At 28.8% G+C, this 19,041-nt stretch overlaps 3 protein-coding genes and 1 pseudogene across 3 annotated transcripts; 3 read left to right on the forward strand and 1 right to left on the reverse strand.

Annotated features, from left to right (window-relative positions):
* Window positions 1–1,244: 1,244 nt before the first annotated feature.
* Window positions 1,245–3,564, forward strand: LOC149056840 (THAP domain-containing protein 1-like). Its single transcript, XM_089223326.1, has 3 exons — window positions 1,245–2,109; window positions 2,337–2,461; window positions 2,634–3,564. The coding sequence occupies exons 1-2, from the start codon at window positions 1,842–1,844 to the stop codon at window positions 2,423–2,425; spliced, it is 357 nt and encodes a 118-aa protein (XP_089079452.1). The 5' UTR covers window positions 1,245–1,841; the 3' UTR covers window positions 2,426–2,461; window positions 2,634–3,564.
* Window positions 3,565–4,688: 1,124 nt separating this feature from the next.
* Window positions 4,689–5,882, forward strand: LOC149056841 (uncharacterized). The gene is made up of 4 exons (XM_089223325.1): window positions 4,689–5,016; window positions 5,204–5,338; window positions 5,395–5,591; window positions 5,701–5,882. Exons 2-4 carry the CDS (start codon window positions 5,315–5,317, stop codon window positions 5,855–5,857), a joined length of 378 nt encoding a protein of 125 aa, XP_089079451.1. The 5' UTR covers window positions 4,689–5,016; window positions 5,204–5,314; the 3' UTR covers window positions 5,858–5,882.
* Window positions 5,883–12,524: 6,642 nt separating this feature from the next.
* On the reverse strand, window positions 12,525–15,059 carry LOC149056842 (uncharacterized; annotated as a pseudogene).
* Window positions 15,058–18,492, forward strand: LOC149056843 (uncharacterized). The gene is made up of 4 exons (XM_089223198.1): window positions 15,058–15,123; window positions 16,722–17,630; window positions 17,703–18,423; window positions 18,473–18,492. The coding sequence occupies exons 1-4, from the start codon at window positions 15,058–15,060 to the stop codon at window positions 18,490–18,492; spliced, it is 1,716 nt and encodes a 571-aa protein (XP_089079324.1).
* The last annotated feature ends 549 nt before the right edge of the window (window positions 18,493–19,041 follow it).

Raw genomic sequence — 19,041 nt, forward strand, 5'->3', positions numbered from 1 at the left:
GAAAAGAAAATGTCATGAAATGTTTGACAACGTATCATCATATCCATACTATATCTTTCTCCATAACAGATATCCATTTTTCTAACATAATCAATATATTTATTACCATATTTATAAAATATTTCTCTTTTTTCTTCTTTTAAAGAAAACAATTTATCTCTTAATTGATTGATTTCAAATTCATTTGATGATGAACATAATATCCTGATTAAATAAATGTTATGTTTTATTTCTTTAATTTTTTTATTAATTTCTTTCGTTTCTAATATATTATTTTTATTATCTTTAATATTCCCTAATCTTAATGATTCCATAGTTTGTAAATTATATTGATATTTATTCATAAGTTCATCTTTGTTTTTTGAATCCATTGTCTGTAATATTATTTCAAATTCATTAATGTTAATACACAGTATGCTAAATCATAGAAACATAGACGGAAAAAATCTAATTATCAAATATGTTAAACAACTGTATTGTATATAATTTAATTTTTATCTGAATTAAATGAACTTTATAAAAAATTAAAAATGAAGTTTAAAAATGTAGGTACACATATTATATATTACTTATAACTATGTATTTGTTGTGTACTAAATTTATTTTTCTCCTGTCTAATGTTAAATGAATACATACAATTTGTAATAGATATATATATATTTTTATATCTAATAGCAGCCAGTCTTATTGAATACTTATTAGAGTTAGAATATTATACTACCTATTTCAATTATAAAAACTTAGCTCAAATTGAGATATTTTTTATGTAAATATTGAATATTATAATATGATATTCATGAAGTTTAAAAATATAGGTACACACATCATATATTACTTATACCTGTGTATTTGTTGTATATCAAATTTATTTTTTTCCCTTAATTAATTTTAAATGAATACCTACAATTTAATATAGAAAAAATGTAATAAAATATATTAACCAACTGTATTGTAAATAATTTAATTTTTATCTAAATTAAATGAACTTTATAAAAAATAAAAAATGAAGATTAAAATATAGGAACACATATCATATATTACTATGTATTCTATTACTATATATTCAATGTTATATACTAAATTTATTTTTTCTCCTATCTAATGTTAAATGAATACATACAATTCGTTATAGATAGACATATTTTTTTATATCTAATAGCAGACAGTCTTATTGAATACTTATTAGAATAAGAATATTATACTACTTATTTCAATTATAAAAACTTAGCTCAAATTGAAATATTTTTATGTAAATATTGAATATTATACTATGATAATATAACATTTTTTTATATTATTGATATCAAATATTATAAAATAATAAATATCGCGTTCGGTGATAATATTAAGCGGTGATAGTACAACTGTTCTATGGTGATAGAGACCAAGATCTATAAAGAAGTGGTTAGCCAGTGGAAGGTGAGGAACTGATAACAACGGTGCGGGGTGGACTAGTGCGTAACGTAGGCAATAGACCTCAAATCACAATCAAATGGTCGTTGCGTTTTGTGTTTTGCGTTGTGCCTTGTGCGTTACTTCGTTTTGAGTGTTCCGTCTTCCGTTCAGACCGTTCGATAATCTTTATTTCTTTTCGTCAAATTGTTGTTTTATTTCACGAATTTACGAATAATCAAAAATATATCCGTAAGTTTAATAAAAGTACCAATACACTATCAATATTATTATAGTATATTATATGCCTGTCTATTTTACAGTATTCGCTGTACGGCTGTACCACTCAAAGACAAGATATATATTTTTATATACTTATTAATTGAATACCTAGTTAATTTATTATTGAATCTTTTAATACGCCAACAAATATTTTTAGTTGTTTCAATATGCCTGGAACAATGTGTGCAGTTGCATGTTGCAAAAATAATTTAAAAGCCACAAAAGCTTTATCAAGAGATGTTTCATTCCATACATTCCCAAAAGATAACGAACCTCAACGCTTGAAGACTTGGATTTCAAAAACAAAACGAGCAGATAGTTTTAATCCAAAAACAGCTCATATTTGTTCAGAACATTTTCTTCCAGATGACTTTGAACGAAATTTGCAAGCTGAACTGTTGAATATTAAAGTAAAAAGACAACTTAAAAAATCTGGTAAATTTAAAAAGCCAAAATATTTTATTTTATTTTATTTTTATTAAATACACGGGATAAACCCTTTGAACATATAGGCATACACATTATACATCTCTATTAAAATATATTGTTTATAAAGAACATCTTTTTTATAACAACTGATATTAGTACATTTTTTTTACCATTAAAGTTGTCTGAAGTATTAAATCTTAGTACTGATCCGTTAATTATTTTTATTTATTTAGCTGTACCATCTATAAAGCTATCAGTAATCGAGAAAGTTTCTGAAGGTTCTGAAAATCGTTTGAAAAGGATTCAAAAAATAAATTTTTGATCAATAAGCAATAAAATAATACTTGAAAATCAGAAGGTAATGATTGATTTTTAATCTGTGTTTGTGTGTACTACGAGTATAATAAATTAAATATACAAACCTATAGCCTTATCCAATTAGTTGTAATTGACCTATTAAACATAAACATTACCTATATTGATTTTCAATAGAAATATAATGCTAATTGTAGATGTATTTTTGTTCTAAGGAAGTAGAAAGTAATGATTGTTATGAACAACTGTCTACATCAAATGAATCGCTCTGTTATAATCATTCTGTAAATATGAATTCAGATAACCAGAGCAGAGAAAATGATTTAGCTCAAGAAAATTTAATAAGATCAACAGTACAAATAACAGCTCTAAAAGAAAAACTAGCATTCATTTCAGGTCAATTAAAAGAATCAAAATTACAATCAAAGAATTTGACAAAACAACTTGTTTCACTGAAAAAAACCAATTCTGAGGAAGTGGATAACAAAGTTCTTGAATGCCTTCAGAAATATAAATGAATAGAAAAAAGAAAATTATCTAAAAAAATGAAAAAAATTGTGAAAAAAATTTTAAATTATTTTTGTCCTCAATGCATTTTGTTGTAATTATATAGAAGAAAAAAATCTTTTTATACCTATTTTTTTTTTTTTTTTTAATGTGAAATTATATTGATTATTATTATATACCTACATTAGAATTAGTATCTTTTCCACTTAATAAATTGTTTTGTATTTTTGTAAATTGTATTACGTTTAATTTCATTTTAATGCCATAAATTACTATCAATAACAATTAAGTGTCCTAAATTATTTGCACAAAAATAGTGGTAAAAATGTAAACCAAAAGAGTCAAAATTTCAGTCAAAATGCACAAAAATATGTTCCAATATTCACCATAAACTTATAAGTAGGTATTAAAAATGTATGATGATAATCATTCATTTGTACTTATTTCTGTATTAATTATATTTAACTTGTCAAATTAAACGAGAAAATGAGTAGAGTAGTTTTCGTGTTTTAAAATATGTATTGCTGCTCCCTCTAAAACTTGAGCTTGGTGAATTTCACTATCTGGACATCCAGTTCATGAAATTGTCGATTTCACCACAGAATATAACTATTTCATTTAATGGATGCGACATTTACATAATAGATTGGTGATTTATTAAATAATTACATTATTAATAAATATATTCACATTCATGTTATAATTGAATTATAATTAAAAATGTTAATGCGCCTACAGCTACAGCATACAAACCACCTATAGACCGTGAAATGTGAATTAATATTATTAATAAGGTCTATTGACTACGTCACTCGTAACAGCCAATCACCGCGTTTTCTGCTTACTGGCTAACCTCTTCTTTATAGATCTTGGATAGAGACGGTATATATTTTAAGGTTATGTCGGTTAATAGTAGATTGCTGATGTGTAATAAAATGTAATTACTGACTAGTGATAGTGATACTATCTTATAAATATCATGTTAACATTTTATCATATATAATATACATAGATAATATTATCATACAAACTATATTATTATAATGATGATGTGTTTAAATCAATGTTATTCTGTTTCTAGTTTTTTTTTTTTAATATAGGAGTAAAGATTAAAAGTTTTAATAAAATAATAAAATAGGTACTTACATAGTTAGTATTGAAGTATTCTAAGTCTGACTGATGACTGTTTTCTGAGTCTGGCTGGTGGTTGCTCTTCACTGTTGTTGAAGATGTTTTTGTGTTTTTGATGGTAGGTAACTGTTTTGCTGGAGAGTCGAGGATGGTTGCTGTTCTGATAGCTTCTTGGTCTGTTAGAGCTGCTGGTGAACTGATGATTTTATGTTTAAAAATTCGGTGTTTTATACTAGAGTTTAACCCTCTCTTTGAACGTTGAATATTAGGTACCTCTCATAATCCTGAGGTGATTGTACATTATATTACTTAATACCATTATCTTTTGTCCATGTAAGAACATGTTTGTAGTCTTTTATGCAAATTCTTATTACATTATTATATGAGAAGTCTATTTGAATATATACATTCTAATTTATTGTAAATTATATTTGATATTTTAACCAGTTCATATAATTTCATGTTCATATATAATCATTTTTATTTGGAAATGTTTTTCAGGTCATTGCTATTAACCGTTAACGTTTTTATATCTTAAATCCGGTTCATAATAATTATTTTTTGATTCTAATAAATGTTAATATTATATACATATATTATACTATTATTGCTTATATTACATATTTGTTGAAAAGTCTTTTAAGGTCATTAACGTTTCTATATAAAATCTGATTTTCAAGGCGGGTGATTATTTTAGATCCTGTTTCTTTAATAATTCATATAATGCCACTTGTGTTCATGTAAAACAAGTTTGTAGAAAGGTTTTTCAAGTCATTGCTATTAACATTAGCATTTTACATATAAAATTATTGTGGTAGTGGCTAATATCTGTGTATAAAAAGCCAGTGTAAAACCATTAACGTTCATCGGTCTTCAAGATTTTAATTCAGTCCTCAAAACAGTCTACAACGCAGTTCAAAAATGTCTTATAGAACATCAATTATTTCTTCAGAATCAGAGGTAAGTAAAGTTTTTTTTAAAAACCAAATAACAAATTGGAGGTCAGTCGTAACACTACTCAACGTTATGGTTATAATTATTAAGAAACATACATAAAAATAAAATATATTTCTTTTAGATATCGGTTAAAAAACCACTTGCACATTTTTAAATAAAAAAAAAATATATTATTTTTTATGTTTCATAGAATGAACATTTCAGTGGATCCGTTGACTCTAAAGTTAAACCATGAGAATCAACATCTAAAACAAAAACCACTTTAAAACGTGGTGTTGAGAAGACGATTGAAAAAAAATCTATGAAAAAGAAGCAGATGAAAATGGTTGGTTAAATTATTTTTTTATAATGATCACATAAATTCTTTTTCGTTTTTTTTAGAATGCATCATACAGAGACAATGTTGGTGATCGTTTAAGATCAGAAGAATATGATGAGGAAGTTTTCAATTCGTTAACTTTTCGACAAGGTGACGGTTTAATTACGATAAAAACTACATTTGAGGAGAAGTCAACAGATTACTGGGTGATAACACATTATAAATGTTCAAATATTGAAAATGTTCCAGTTAAGGATATGTAAATAATTTATCATTAATTTACTTTTTTTAAACTATTGTTAATCTTTTTCAATAGGTATTTTTATTTTAACTTAATTTCATGATTAAAAAAAAAAAAATAATTATAGGTGGAAGTTTAGTGAAGCTGGTGTTAAGTTGTATACAAGCGAAAAGTCAAAAGACCAGACATTGAATGTTAGCTTGAATCAGACCATGCAGTCAATATTTGACATGATGCTACAAGACCCAGGACGTCGTACAATCAAAAGTAAAATAATAGGCTAATTATTATATGTTTTTTTTTTTTTAAAATGAGTTTTTTATTGAATAAACAATACAATATATTATATAAATATTTATTTATTTTATACTATTAAATCCTGAAGTATTAAGTCTGACATTGTATTAAAATGGTATTGTAATATTTCATATAGGAATGATGTGTCATTGTTTTGCAGATGAGTGTAATAACTAAAATCATAGTTTTGTATATACTGGTTTGTGAATTCATTTCTCTGACAACTGATAGCTAGACCACGGACGTCGTTTTTTATTAGATCGTAAGCTGTGTTAAATGTAGCTTGGTAGACGTTTCTGTTTTTCTGCAATGTAGAGGTCTACACAATGTTGAAGCTGTTTAAGTCTACATAAATCTATATGTGATAAAGTGATACAATCATCATTGATATAATGATATGTAAAGTAATTGAACTCTGCTTAACATTAGTTGAATATGTAAAGTTATCAGATATTTTTGTTCGTCTACATCTGGTGTGTAAATTATTAGTAATTGAAATGTAATTAGATTCAGACATGAGTGTAAACCATTGTTCTAAGTTTAAAGTAATTATCTTCTTTGATAATTTACATTCTAATAACACAATAATCGAAATTTGTTTATTAATTAATAAACCGACTGTAACGCTCTTCTTACTATACGGACGAATGTCGAAGGTTGATTTTGATACGATTAGAGGTAGAACCATGATGAATTAACGCACTAATCCACTGAACTACACGTCCACGAGATATTAGATTAAAAACTAACACATATAAGTTGTTTATAATATTTTTTTTATTTATTACAACATATAATGAAAGAACATGATTTAGCAAACGGTATCGTATGACCTAGTTTCACAATTACAAATATATTCATTGTTACAATATTTACTTAACATTCTTTGAACAAATTGATTTCCCTTCATTAATAATACATATATACACTTTGGATTATATCTGCAATGTTCAATCCAAACGTCATCTTCTCGTTTCCAATTATGAAGAATAAGTCCACAGCAAAAGCATTCGACGATATCTTCTACTCCTGTATATTTTAACCCACATTCAGCTAGAGCAGGGATCGGCAACTGGCGGACCGCGGTCCGGATCGGGACCGCGGAAGGCAAAACTATGGACCCTGTCGACACATTGTACTTCATTATGCTATTTTCTGTAATAGTATTATTATTAATACAGACATTTATTTAATTTAATTTATCAAACTCAGATTATAGTTATATCATAATTCATTGAAAAATATTTTATCGGGCAGGTAATAATCGGTTAAATAATTTACTGTAATAAATATATATTTTTTCATACTTTTAATATTGTAATTTTTAATATAAATTAATTGTAATAACTGAATAATTATTTTTATTTTTATACTGCTATTTTTAATATAATATAAAGATTTGAAAAAAATTTTTTTCACTGGACCTCATTGATTTATTATTTTAATCTTTAGGACTCCAATAGAAATTACTTTCCGACTCCTGAGCTAGAGCATATTTATTTTGAAAACAATTTAAAGGAAAATGTTCGAAAGATCTTAATCTTGAATAAATTGAAGTATATCCTGGATGGGTTGGAACTGAATTATTTCGTATACGATGAACTAATGATTGAAAATCGTTTGAAAGTTTTGGTAAATTAATTTCTTTAATTAATTGAAATAATAACTTGAAAAAACACAACTCGAATACACGACGGATCAGCAGTAACTAAATGTAAAATTATTAACTTGCAACTAAATAGTAGAAATTAAATATATAAATTTTTAAAAACTAGAACAGTGTAACCAACGTGATTAAAAACATAAAAACAATCACCCTGTAATTTTTATAAAAATTAGCGATATTTGATTGAAAAAATTTAAAAAAAAAAGGGAAAAAATAGTTGATACGGTAAATATTTTTGTGTAAGTGGCAAATAGGTGGACAATCTTGTGTAATCACCGTATTGTGTTACGCGGTAAATCAGTGTGCTCCAAGGGAGAATTTTCCCCTTGAAAAACCGTAGAAAAGCCGTGGAAAAGCTGGCTGTGAACATACAAAAATATACTACTTATATAGAGGTAAACAAATTACATATTACATGGTTGTTGCATAGATATATGAATTATCTTTCTATCTATTTATATATCGAACATCAACATGCTGTCAACTAAATATTATTTTTAACTTATAATGTTCATGTTGACGATTAATTGGTCCATAACTCTGAAGCTGGACCGAGATGAAAAATATGTAGTGAAATTACACCATGAATTTTTTTTTGCTGGTCTAAAGTATATTTCTAGCTTTGGCTCGGATTTTTTTGAATCTTATTAGATCGCCTATGTTATTATTATTTTTTTTAAATATGTTGATTTTAAGCAGGCGTATGACTGTATTAACAGGGATCAACTTTGGACGATACTTATGAATTTTGGAATCCCTTCAAAACTTGTAAGACTGGTCAAAAGCTGCAATGAAAACACGTTTTGCCAAGTGCGGTATATGGGAGAAATGTCCGAAAGTTTTGAAGTCAAAACAGGGTTAAGACAAGGTGACGCTCTGTCTCCAGTATTATTTAATTTGGCACTAGAACAAGTAGTAAGAGATATGAAGGATAACAGATCCATGGAACTAGTTGGGAACAGGACCTTACTAGCATATGCCGATGACATTGTTATCATGGGAGAATCGCAAGACCAGATAGCCTCAAGTACAGCTAAGTTAATAGAAGCTAGCCAAAGAATAGGACTGAAAATCAATGAAGATAAAACAAAATATATTATAATGTCTAGGCGTTTAATCAATAAACAAAACCTCAATATAGGCCAATACACTTTTGAGCAGGTGGATAACTTTAAATACCTCGGAGTTAATATAAATGCAAACAATAATATGCACAATGAAATAAATTTGAGATTAGCAACAGCAAATCGAAGTTATTTCGCCATGAATAACATGTTCAAATCAAGACTTCTGTCTAAAGAATCAAAGGTAAAACTTTACACTACTTACCTACGTCCAGTCATATTGTATGGATGTGAGACATGGTCAACAACAAAGGGTGACGAAGGAAAACTGTTGAGGTTTGAGAGAAAGATTCTGAGAAGAATATATGGTCCTATACGAAACCCGAATAATGGGGAATATGAGCGCAGGAAAAACACAGACATAGAAAGGCTTTTCAACAAAACAAACATTCAAAGTTTCCTAATATCCAAAAGATTAGAATGGGCTGGGCATGTTTGGAGAGCGAAGCAGGAGCTGATCCATAAAGTTTTAAGTAATAACCCGTCTGGGAAGAGACCGCGAGGAAGACCGCATCAGCGGTGGATGGATCGTGTAAAGAGTGATCTAAAAAGAATGGATCAATCCGCAGTAATGGAGGAGGCTGATAACAGGGGTCACTGGAGAGACTTGGTAGAAGCTGCGAAACGCCTTGAGGGCGTGTAAAGCAAAAAAAAAAAAAAAAAAATTAATATTATGAAAATATTATTAATAAATATTATAAAAATATGTAGTGAAATTACACCATGAATTTGTTTTGCTGGTCTAAAGTATATTTCTAGCTTTGGCTCGGATTTTTTTGAATCTTATTAGATCGCCTATGTTATTATTATTTTTTTTAAATATGTTAAATGTCTTCATATTTTATTTTGCTATATTGTCGCATTCTGCGTTCAACCAAGGAACGGGTGATCTTTTCCCTTTGTATTGTGTTTTACTTATTGATGAATGAGCGGAGAGAATTATAGCATTGGTAAATGTTGCGATATCGTCATTAATGTTAAGTAGAAATGATTGTTTATATTAATTAATTTGAAATTAAAAGTCCAGTAATGAAATTTTTGAATACAGTTTTCTATAGTAACTAGTTTATTATTATTATATGTATTTTTCTAGATAGTGGCAGTACGTATATTTTTGTTTTGATTATTAATATTTTATTCTGTTTGAGATCTATATATTTTAGGTAATTGTATTTATTATTTCATAAATTAGCTTCAATGTCAATTTAATTTATATGGATAAATATATACTAAATACCATAGGTTAGGTTAGGTTTTAACTGTGAATACCGTGCACCTAACCTAACCAAATGAACGTGTATCATCGCAGATGTTACTTCTTCGATTAATCATCGTTTGCGAGCAAGTATTTTTTGATCAATTGGCACGTAATAAAATCGAAGATCAGAAACATTAGAGTTCCTATAAGATTATGTTGTTCGTAAAGTATTTTTTATAACGCCAGCATCGAAAGTTAAGTTTTCCATAACGCTTAAAGCGTTGAAAAGTGACATTTTTCCGTCTACTGGGTGGTAAAGTGCATAGAACGTCAATGTGATCGGTGGTAAAGTGGAAATACCAAAAAGCACCTAGTGGTAATATGGAAATCCCAAAAAGTGCTAAGCGTCTTATGCTTGCTCAACCAGGCACTGAAATCTTTACAATGGTCCTAATTTAACATACATTTTTGCAGGTTACATTTTATATTTTTCACGACATCTCTAAAGATGCGTTCTGTGTTTCCAATAAAGCCCATCACTCTGACTTAAATTTACTCATCGTCACTGAATTAATTAAGCTTCACTATAAACGATTCAATAGCAACCTAATCCATAATCTAACTTCCCTTGTCATCCAATCGAAAGTTCCCATAAAAAACAAAAAAGACAATGGTGTCGTGAACTGCTAAACTAAAAAAATGCATCACTACTATTCTTGCATAAAGTGTTGAAAAATAAGTTTATTAACCTGATTGTAACTTAAGGTTGTTATACCAAAATAAAATAATATTTCTTTCATTAAATTGTTTTCGTAGAATAGTATGGTCGTTGAATTGTCTTTCTATCTATTTGCCCGATCGATGAACTTAGAGGCGGCGCGACAAAAAAATTAAAAAAATAGTAGGTACTTATGTATATGTGTGGTTCGAGCGGTTGGAAGGCAACTTATTTCAGTTGCGGGTTACGAGTGCTTCAACTATAGTGCTAAACCCTTCAAATGTGAATTTTATTAAAATAAATGTCAACATTATTTTTAACAATACTCGAAAATATGAACGTATAAATATAATAATTGTCATACTATATAATATTATAAATGTTCACATATCGTACGTAATTAATATTTTATACTGTTTCATCACTATCAGTATTCGTAGATAAAACCACAGAACAAACAGAAGGGAATCATATTTCATTTAACATATTATATAGACTCTTATGGGAGATGATAAAACTACGTCCGACATTTCTAGAATTTAAACGGTGCTGACACGTACCGGGAATTTCTCTTTTTTTCTTTATACCGTGCAGCACTGTTTATTCGTTCAAATTTCTAAATATGTATTATTATATTCCAACAAACAAACCGATTTTTTTTAAGAAATTGCATTTTTACCATTTTTCTAAGTACAGAATCTAAGAAAAACAAAAACTATACATATTTTATTTATCATTATTTACCTAGTTGATGAAAAAACAAAAATGAATAGGTACACAGAAGATTACAAAACAAATTATGTACGCTGATTTTAAATAATCTAAGCAGTACTAATTTTTTTTATATAATATAGTACTTGTGTAATTAGTACACGCAATTGCGTAGAAAAATTGAAGATTTATTCTAAATAAATATACTGGTAGAACGTAGAAGTATGTTGTATGTGACATTGTTACATAACCTGTGCCTATAGTCAGTAGTGATACCTCAAATTCATATTTACTACTCTCTAAGAGCTGTAAAATTTAAATTATTACACAGTATAAATTCAATTTTTTTTTTTATTTTTTTTTTTGTAAAGTATCAAAAACAAATTACATCATCGTATACAATAATTACAAATAATAAAACAAATATTACAATCAACACGCATAACAAGTTAACATTATAATTTATTTAATAGGAAAATTCAGACTTTGGTAGTTACCCAACGAGGAATATTAAGAGGATGCTATACACGTATGTGTTGTCTCCGTCTTACAAATGTAAAACATTGCAATAACTGTTTTACACGGAAAAGAAAGGAATGTTTTACATTTGTAAGACGGAGACAACACATGCATGTATAGCGTCCTCTTAATTATGAAAGCACATTAGTACTTTACTAAAAAATTACAAAATAATAAAGTTAAAATAACAATAATAATAATAATAATAAAATTAATACAAACAAAAATCATATTTTACAAATGTTTTAAAATCGTCAATTTTCTATTTTTCCTAACTTTTTCTATGATACTAAAGATTTATTTAAAAATTTAATGGATGAAAAAATTCTAAACCTTATAAATAAATTTAATAAAAATGTTTTGTTAAAATATTCACAAGGGTGTTTTAAACGTGTGTTTACTAATAAATCTTTTAACTTAGCCTTATATTGTCTTCAGTAGCTAAGAAAGGAAAATGTTCAATAAAAATACTTCGTATTTTAAAGATATAATTGTAAAAGTCATCGTGTGGCATTAATAACGTAATTTTCCATAAAGAGAATTATCATTAGAAGTAGATTTGAAAAAAACATATAAGAAAAGATTGTTCAAGGTTTTCCTGACAAACACGTTTTTCTAAACATTTTCTCATTAGATATCCGCATATATCTGTTAGAGCATTAGTTTCAGGAATATTTAATTTTCTGTAGTATACAGTACTGATAGAGATAGGATTGAATTAAAAAAGATTATCTTTTGATTGTTTGGGATTAACAATTTTTTGAAACGATGGTGAAACATTATTTAATTCATTTACTTTACAAAGAACACTATCAAGATCTTCAATGCAATTTGCATTTGGAGAATGCTTAAAATATTCAAGGCAAAATATTTTTTTAAAGGCCCAAATAAACTAAATGGGTGTAGGATTATAACTATTACCATGTTGTTGACGAAATATTCCGAACAAATGTTCTAAACAGTCTTGATTGATTCGGCCTGTCTGAAAGGAAAATCCTTTATTTTGTTCAGGGTTTAAGGTATCCCACAACATTATTAAACCCGATATGATAATCAACCTACCATTAATAAAATTTACTCTTTTAGTCACATCAGATCCATCATACTTAATAATTACTTTCATGTTTTTAAACATTTCAACCATTTTCTTTAAATGATCTAACTGATGTCCATCATTTGTGAAAGGATTATTATATATTTTGCTATTTGGTGTATCAGATGAATTAAAAATATCAAATAATCTATCCATAAAATTAATAAAATTGATTGTATATTTAGAGGTTTTTGGTAGAATACCCTGATTCAATGCTGCAGACATTCCTGCGGCTACACTATGACTAAATACATGAGCCGCTAATCTAACCTTCATTCTTTCAAAAGGACTTGGATGAATATGTGAATAAGTTAATTTAGGAGCCATTCGCACATTAAACTTTGAGTCATAGTTAAAAAAGTATTAACATGTTTTTTTTCTATTACATCAGTGATTACCAACGTGGGCGCTACCGCCCCCTTGTGGGCATTTTTTATTTTGAAGGGGGCGTTTTTATAAGGGGGGCGCTAAAGGGGACGCTTATCTATCATTTAAATTTTTTTTGTTTATAACTGATTGTAATGAAATGTATAACTGCGTAGAATAAAATACCAAATGTAATCCACAGAATTATTTAGGTATAATATTTATAGACACTTAAATAATATCAAAATAATTATCTTGACAGGTACTTGACGTTAGGTTAGGTTTTAGATTTAAATTTAAAATTAACTAAATTGTAGCGTTAAAATGTTAAATGATATTTTGTCTTAAATTAAATAGCTTATTAAAAAATAAAACGTTTATCATTTTAAAAAATTGATTGGGGGGGTGTGAGATTTTTAAAATCTAAAAGGGGCGTCGAGTAAAAAAAAGGTTGGGATACACTGTATTACATCATCATTAACAATCAAATTGAGTAATAAAAACATATTTCGAGTCGATTTCAACGAATAAGGTGGGTCAAAGATATATATAATTTTGTCATTGTCAACTTCAAAATATGGCTCTTCAGGAGTAACACCATTGATTTTGGAAAAAATTACGAAGTTAGAACCTTTATCGGTAACAAAAGCTTTAATATTAATATTATTATTCTTAAGTTTTCGAATAGTAGAAACAATTATAATATTTAAATCAGTACCTGTACAAATATTAGAAATTAAATAATATGCAAGTGGCTGTTTCCAATTATGATTAATACCTATAATCATAAGAACAAGGACATTTTTGGCAGGATCATATGTTTTACTTGACTTTGAATAATTAAAACCAATTATTTGATCTTTAGATAAGTTATAAAATAAGTTTGTTTTAAGTGACATTTCGTCGGCGCAGCGAATTCAGTTTAACGCATCAGAAGAAAAAGTTTTAGTTTTGAAAGATAGAAAATTAAACATAAAATCATTAAGTGCAGGTTGAAATTCATATTTAGAAGTAATTTTTCTCAGGGTTCTAATAGTAAGAAGACAAAAATTTCTTTGAAGCAAATGAAAGACACTAGGACCCAGAAAATAGATTGTAAGTGCAAATTGTTTAATTTCATTTGAAAAACGGCTTCCTTTTGGGTTTTTGTCTTTATTAAGGACATTATTTTTTACCAGAATAAATAATGAAGGTGAAATATACTTTTCAACTAATTTGAGTACATTTTCAATGGTGTCTGACTGCACCAAACATACTGAAAGACGAATAACATCATTTTCCAATTTCTTGATAGTGGTAGGAGCTTCGGCAAGTTTTTTTCTTAGAGCTTTCAATGACAAGTGTCCAGGAGTTTGCGAACCTGTTGTTGCTTCACATATCTCTGTAGAAGTGGATACAGATACACCTCCACCAATAATAGACCGTAAAGAAGACGAAACTAAACCAAGAATAACATAAATTGTATTAAAATATTGGATAAGTAATCAACAAGTACACCGTACATTTTTGGTAATACACCTAATCCGAAATTACCTAATATGCAAAAAACAAAGGCAATAAAATTATATAAATGTTTTATAAAACAATAAGTCACATACCAGGTGTTGAACATGATGGGTGGTTATCAACTGATAAAATGTTATCAGCCATTAAACTACCCTTGCTCGACAGATTTGAAATTTCAAAATTTTCGCAGCCGACAAAAGAAATATCTTGATATTCTGCTGGTTTTTTGGCAAATAATGTCGGGATAGCAGTCTTAGTGAGTCTATTTTTTAAAGTATTTTGAAACATGTTTGTTTCAAAATGCAAGGAGCACAACTTGTACGTTTTGTTAAGAACATCAAGATCTGCGTCGGTAAATATTGAGCTTCGCATTTTTCAACCCAAGAAACACACCTAAAGTAATAATAATCATATTTAACATCTAGTATCTTGGTTCAAAAATAAAATACAAATTATTTAGATCTCCAATGTGTTAAATTATTTTAAGAAATACTTAATACACATTAATTTACATGTGCTTATTATGTCATATTTGTAAATACTTATGTTGAATTTTATGGGTAAGTAAATAACATATTTAAAATTAAATTGGACATAACATTAGTAAATACCGTAAAATATAATTTGTTCTTACCTTGAATGGTCTATTGGTAAATAATGTATACAATACCAAAACAAATAACAGCAAATAACAAAAAAAACAAAAAACGTTTGGACTTAGGAGCGCAAAAAAATCGAGACGTAACCGTGATGGAGTACGAAAATCGTCAGAACGTTTGAACGTCTTAGCCATGTGTACTGTACCTTGTACTGTTGTTGTTGTTATAAGTGGAATTGCAGATTAACAGTGTAGCCACAAAACACAGAAAACTTAAAATAAAGGGAATTTCTCGGTACATGGTAGCACATTTAAAATATAGAAATGTCGGACGGTTTTTCGATAAGCCTTAGGATTCCCTTCTGTTTTTTCTGAGATAAAACCTGCAATGACGAAAATCACTAACATTTCAAATTTAATAAAATTTATTTATAAATGATTAATTGTATATTATGTATATTTTCTACAGCATTACCTTGTAAGTATATTTTATGTTTATTGTCTTATTTGTATTTTATAATAAATATTTATCTAGTCAATGTATTTAAATTAGATATCACTATCACGAATATATTAAACTTTTCTGATTTCACAATAAAATCAAACCAAATATACTTGTAGTTGTGAATCGTAAAAGGTTATCGAATATTGATTTGCTGTCAACTAAATATTATTTCTAACTTATAATGGTCATGTTGACGATTAATTGGTCCATAACTCTGAAGCTGGACCGAGATGAAAAATATGTAGTGAAATTACACCATGAATTTGTTTTACTGGTCTAAAGTATATTTCTAGCTTTGGCTCGGATTATTTTGAATCTTATTAGATCGCCTATGTTATTATTTTTTTTTTTTTAATATGCTAAATGTCTTCATATTTTCTTTTGCTATATTGTCGCATTCTGCGTTCAACCAAGGAACGGGTGATCTTTTCCCTTTGTATTGTGTTTTACTTATTGCTGAATGAGTAGAGAGAATTATAGCATTGGTAAATGTTGTGATATCGTCATTAATATTAAGTAGAAATGATTGTTTATATTAATTAATTTGAAATTAAAAGTCCAGTAATGAAATTTTTGAATACAGTTTTCTATAGTAACTAATTTATTATTATTATATGTATTTTTCTAGATAGTGGCAGTACGTATATTTTTGTTTTGATTATTAATATTTTATTCCCCCAGGGGAATCACCTTATGGTGATACGGGCAAGGCGAACCCGGGACCCCGAGCCCTGAAATGACTTTAACTAGTTGTTTCAGACTGCCCCTCACAGTTTTTGAGGGTTGAGCGTCGGGCTAACAACCCGGCCTCTTAAAATCTTTCTATGTTGTGAATCTTCTAACTAAGCCTCGGAACTATGATGATATAAATGGTAAAATTACTGGAAACTGGAAAGGAAACCACATGGAATTAAGGATAGGAACATGGAACATCAGAACCCTTTATAAACCCGGTGCACTCAAAATTATAACTGAAGAAGTGGAAAAGTACAAAATGCCTCTGGTAGCTATCCAAGAAATCCGCTGGACTGGCGAAGGAAATATAAGGTCTAACAATAGCACCATATTTTATAGCGGAACAAAGAATAACAGACATGAAAAAGGAGTAGGTTTTGTTGTAAATGAGGGGATTATGCCTAGCGTTAAGTCCTTTGTGGCAATTGATGAGCGTATCTGTTATATTCGTATAAGAGGACGCATATCTGATATAATTGTAATTAATTGTTATGCACCAACTGAGGAGAAAGAGGAAGAAGAGAAGGATCTATTTTACGAAGTTTTAGAAAGAACTTTTGACTCACTACCAAAGAACTGTATAAAAGTAATTGTAGGGGATTTTAATGCTCAAATAGGTAAAGAAGTTCCCTTTCGTCCAACTATCGGTCATGAAAGTTTACACAACACCTCAAATGACAATGGCATGAAACTAATAGACTTCTCGACGGCCAAAAATCTTATAATCAGTAGCACATACTTTCCCAAGAAAAATATTCATAAGCAGACTTGGACCTCACCAGATGGGAAAACGAAATCCCAAATTGACCACGTAGTAATTGATAAGAGATTCCAAACGTGTATTAAAAATGTCAGAACATACAGAGGTGCAGACGGGGACTCTGATCACTATTTAGTGATTGCGAGGTTTGTGTTGACCCTATCCGTAAAGTGGAGGAATAAAAAACAATTTAATAAGGCTGTTAAATTAGATGGAGACAAGCTAAAAAATCCCAACGAAATAATGGCGTACAGAGCTAGGGTAACACAGACAATTAACAATTATGAAAAGAATCAAGACAAAGAAAAAATATCTACATGGTCAAAAATAAAGAAATCGGTGACTAAAGCAGCAGAAAACCTAAGAATGAAAAATAAGGGGAAAAAGAAATCATGGTTTAACAAGGAATGCCAGGAAGCGGTTGACAAACGTCAAGCAACTAGACAAATAATGCTACAAGACCCCAGCAGCAGCAATATAGATAATTATACAAGAGCAAGAACTTTGGCCAATAAAATAATCAGACAACAAAAAAGACTCTCAGAAAAGAAAGCCCTAGAAGAGATGGAAACATACAGAATGAACCCAAGACTGTTTTTCGAAAGATGCAAATCAATTAAAGAAGGATTTAAGGCGCGTACTTCAATAATGAAGGACGATGATAATAATTTATTATCAGATCCGGAACAGATAGTCAATAATTTTAGAACTTTCTTCGAGAAACTACTGAATAACAATAATGATAATCAATACAATAACGACCTGTCTTATGAACAAGTAATAAGAGACACCGTAGAACCTGAATTGCCAGAACCAAACCAGGAAGAAATAGAACAAATTGTGAATACTTTAAAAAATAATAAAACACCAGGCGAAGACAACATTAATTCAGAACTCTTAAAGATAGGAGGAAAAGACCTCCTGAAAACTATAAAATGTATCATTGCAGAAGTATGGAGGAGTGAACAAATCGAGAATGATTGGAAAATGGCAATCATATACCCAATTTTCAAAAAAGGTGACCCTTCAAGAGTAGAAAACTATAGAGGAATCAGTCTTTTAGACTCGATCTACAAAATACTATCTATTGTCATTTTACATAGACTCGAAATCTATACGGTAGACATAATAGGTGACTATCAGTGTGGATTCGTAAAGGGGAAATCGACAAGTGACCACATTTTTACTCTACGACAGGTTATGGAAAAATTCTATGAGTTTAATAAAGATCTTCACTTAATATTTGTTGATTTTAAGCAGGCGTATGACTGTATTAACAGGGATCAACTTTGGACGATACTTATGAATTTTGGAATCCCTTCAAAACTTGTAAGACTGGTCAAAAGCTGCAATGAAAACACGTTTTGCCAAGTGCGGTATATGGGAGAAATGTCCGAAAGTTTTGAAGTCAAAACAGGGTTAAGACAAGGTGACGCTCTGTCTCCAGTATTATTTAATTTGGCACTAGAACAAGTAGTAAGAGATATGAAGGATAACAGATCCATGGAACTAGTTGGGAACAGGACCTTACTAGCATATGCCGATGACATTGTTATCATGGGAGAATCGCAAGACCAGATAGCCTCAAGTACAGCTAAGTTAATAGAAGCTAGCCAAAGAATAGGACTGAAAATCAATGAAGATAAAACAAAATATATTATAATGTCTAGGC

Source organism: Diuraphis noxia, unplaced genomic scaffold (genome assembly GCF_037042655.1).
Source record: "Diuraphis noxia isolate RWA-SAM2 unplaced genomic scaffold, SU_Dnox_SAM2 contig0003, whole genome shotgun sequence".
Classification (NCBI taxonomy): Eukaryota; Metazoa; Arthropoda; class Insecta; order Hemiptera; family Aphididae; genus Diuraphis; species Diuraphis noxia.